We start from the raw sequence: 3,357 nt of genomic DNA, 5'->3' as shown, positions 1-3,357 counted from the left end.
CCTTTGTCTTTTCCTAGGACTAGTCAACAGGTACCAGTTTCACTCTCCGTCCCCACCCTTTCAGCCCCCTGCCCTTTCTTCCCTGAAGATAATTCACATTCCCCAGACTTTGGCTTCAATGTCGTCGATAGGAAGGAGACTGGAAGAAATGTGAATTTCCCTTTTGTAATGATATATTTAGGAGATCAGTGCAACAGTGATTGCTCAGTGATCAAGCCTCCAAACATTCAAGGTGGGCATGGGTGTTTCTCTAGCTATGACATCCCAAGGCTTTCTGCTGGGTTTCTTGGACCAGAGTGATTCTCCTTGAATCTCAAACCCACTCTCCATCCATCAGCTTTATAGCTGACATACCTCCCCCTTTATCCATTTATGACTAAGATCCTAGTATTCAATAAATCCTTCTGCTTTCCCTTCCATCTCCCTGGACCCAGAGGACAGTCCTGAAACTAGCATTCTTATCCCCTGGGGAAATTACAAGGGGTGGGTAAAACCTTTTTATTTTTTTTTTAAATTGGGGGATAGAGAAGTAACACTAAAAAAAAAAAAGGTGACTACAGCTGGTAGATTAGAGGGTAATTCTCCATACTTTGTAGTGCCCCAACCCAGTTGCAGAGGGAAGGGAGTCTAGGGGGTCACTTTCTCCACCCAGGTGATTTCTCTCCCTTAAGTCCCAAGTGTTCCTTAACCTTAAGGCAGTGACCCAACACCATGGTCACAGGCCCTCCCTTTAATTGCATCTTCCTCCTCCCTATCTCTTCCTTTTCCCCCCTCCCATTTGTATTCCTCTTCTTCCTGTGACACCTGGGTACCCTCACGGAGACTGACAGCCAGCACTAAGGCCTGCAGAAGGCCAAAGAGGCAGGCAAAGTGGAAGGGGTGTGCAGTGAGCAGGGTAAGAGCCATGTGAAGTCCATGGAGAGTAACAAGGAAGGAGAGAAGCCCATGCAGCCAAAGCCCCAAAGGCCCTCGAAGACCTAAGGCATCTAGGACCAGGCGCAGGGGCTTGGAACATAGCCCTAGTAGGGCTGAAGCCAGAAGTTCCAGCAAATGCAGGGTCAGATTAGTGGAGATCTGGAGCCATTCCTCAGAGCCCCCCAAGAACTGTGGGTGGGCCACCAATCCCATATTTGTTTCCCCCTGAAGCCAGCCCAGCAGCTTCTGATGATGTCCTATTTTCTCCATAGGAGCATCAGGGTTGGAGGAGTTTGTTCCCCATTTAAGAGGTACCCCTTGTCCCTTAGAGTCTTCTGAGTTTGGGGGGCTGCCTCTCACTCTGGGGATCACTCCCCTAGAGTCCAGTATCCTGGACTCCTCAAAGTTAGGCATATCCATGCACAGTTTGGGGGAATTCCTTCTGTCCCCAAGTTGTTCAGTATCTCCATAGTTGGGAGAGTCCCTGTTCCATTCAGGGGGACCCCTTTCCATTTGTCTCCCAGAGTCTCCCACAGTCTCTGGAGCACTGTCCCAATCACTCCCTGAGTTCTCAGGAGAGCTATCCTCCTTTACAGACTCAGGCAGGGGGTCTTTTCGGCGACCCCAGGAACGGGGCAGCCAGCCGCCGAGACGTTGAAGAAACATAGTTTGGGTGATGGGCAAGGGGAAACCCCTCGGACTAATGGGCTCTCCAGTTGTTCCTGGCCCTACGGGAGGAGGTCGGGAGAGGCTCCCCAGATGGCTCTGTGTTCCAGCTGCAGGGAAGGGTTCCTGTTTGATGTCCCTGGTAGTTCTTCAAGGGCTCCCGATATTCAATCAGGTTCAGTTCCTGCCTCTTAGGGTATGAGAAGGGCACTTTCTACTCCCAAGAACGTCACTGGAGATTCCAAGGTAGACGGGAAGCTACGGGCCTCCAAATTCATGAAAGCTCCTCAAAGATTCCAAGAATGCCTCGGGGATATATAGCAAAGCTCTGCAGTCCTACAAAAGTTTTCCTGTGGCGCGTATGATTCTGGGCCCTGTAAAGCGGCACCCCAATGTTCAACTCACCAAGCCACCGAGCCCAAGATGCCGCTGGAAAATGGGCGATGGTGTCGCCAGGAGAGGAGGCCCCTCAAAGTGTCCCAGGATCCACAGGTCCCTCTAAGTACAGGACGGGGCGGCCGCGCCTGCCCGCTGCTGCTGGCGGGCCTGGAGGTCTAGACAGAAAGCGGGCGGCGCGGCCGGGCTCCGGGAAACTCTTCTCGGGAGTCAAGGGCCCCCGCGCTCTGGCTTTGGGAGGGCGCAACACCCCCGAATCTGTGCTGCCAGTCCCTGGTCGGGGCGGGCAGGGCGCTGAAGCCAAGGCCGGGGGCTCGGGGACACCGAGGGAGCCGGCGGCGGGAGTGGCCCGTGCGCCCGCTCGGAGGCGCGGGCCGGGAGCTCGGAGCGCGCCGGAGGCCGGAGCCCGACTGCCGACTCCGGAAGCAGCTGGGGCCGGGAGGGGGCGGGGCGCGGGGGGAACGGGAGAGGGCGGGGGGGGGCGAAGGGAACGTGGGGGGGGCGAGGGGGGAACGTGGGGGGGGCGAGGGGGGAACGTGAGGGGGGCGAGAGGGAACGTGAGGGGGGCGAGGGGGGAACGTGGGAGGGGCGAGGGGGGAACGTGGGGGGGCGAGGGGGGAACGTAGGGGGGCGAGAGGGAACGTGGGGGGGGCGAGGGGGGAACGTGGGGGGGGCGAGGGGGGAACGTGAGGGGGGCGAGAGGGAACGTGGGGGGGGCAAGGGGGGAACGTGGGGGGGGCGAGAGGGAACGTGGGGGGGGCGAGGGGGGAACGTGAGGGGGGCGAGAGGGAACGTGAGGGGGGACGTGAGGGGGCGGGGAACGTGGGGGGGCGAGAGGGAACGTGAGGGGGGACGTGAGGGGGCGGGACCGAGAGGCGCCCTCCGCCCCACCGGCCGGCCCGCCCGCCTCCGGCCTTGCCCCGTGGGGCGCCTCATCTGTGTCTAACGTCATCTCCGCGGCTCACCCCGGGGGCTGGGTCTCTGTTCCTCTGCTCCAGTGCACGTACCCCTCCCTTCTGCTCCCCGCTTCGCTTCAGCAACCCCCACCCCAGTCTCCTCCCCGCCACCCCCTCACCCGTGGTCTCACTCAGCTGCGATCCAAGGATCTTCCACCCTAGGGGCAGCGAGGGCCAGCCCAGATTTGGGGTGGAACTCGAGGCAGGTTCATCTGCAGAGATGCTCAGGTCCGGGGAGATTCCAGAAAGTCTCCAAAGGAAGCTGAAACGTAGCAGTCAAGCAAGGAAGCATTGCCAAGAAAACTGAACATCAGCAGATGCAAAGATAAGGACTTGAGGAAAGGCCATGAAATTTGGCAAAGAAAGATGATTGATCGCCTTGCAAAGATCAATCCCAATATGAGGCCATAAATCAGACTGCATG

At 58.2% G+C, this 3,357-nt stretch overlaps 1 protein-coding gene across 1 annotated transcript; it reads right to left on the bottom strand.

Moving 5' to 3' along the window:
- Window positions 1-151: 151 nt before the first annotated feature.
- On the bottom strand, window positions 152-2,356 carry C5H6orf47 (chromosome 5 C6orf47 homolog). The gene has a single exon (XM_074236719.1). It carries the CDS (start codon window positions 1,579-1,581, stop codon window positions 691-693), a length of 891 nt encoding a protein of 296 aa, XP_074092820.1. The 5' UTR covers window positions 1,582-2,356; the 3' UTR covers window positions 152-690.
- Between the last annotated feature and the right edge of the window lie 1,001 nt (window positions 2,357-3,357).

The sequence above is a fragment of the Macrotis lagotis genome, chromosome 5 (genome assembly GCF_037893015.1).
Source record: "Macrotis lagotis isolate mMagLag1 chromosome 5, bilby.v1.9.chrom.fasta, whole genome shotgun sequence".
In the NCBI taxonomy this organism is placed as follows: Eukaryota; Metazoa; Chordata; class Mammalia; order Peramelemorphia; family Peramelidae; genus Macrotis; species Macrotis lagotis.
The sequence above is the reverse complement of the archived record's forward strand: the minus strand, read 5'-3'. Positions and strand labels throughout refer to the sequence as shown.

Excerpts from the sequence above, each read along its gene's own strand:
- C5H6orf47 (XM_074236719.1), bottom strand. The coding sequence starts at position 1,581 with ATGTTTCTTCAACGTCTCGGCGGCTGGCTGCCCCGTTCCTGGGGTCGC.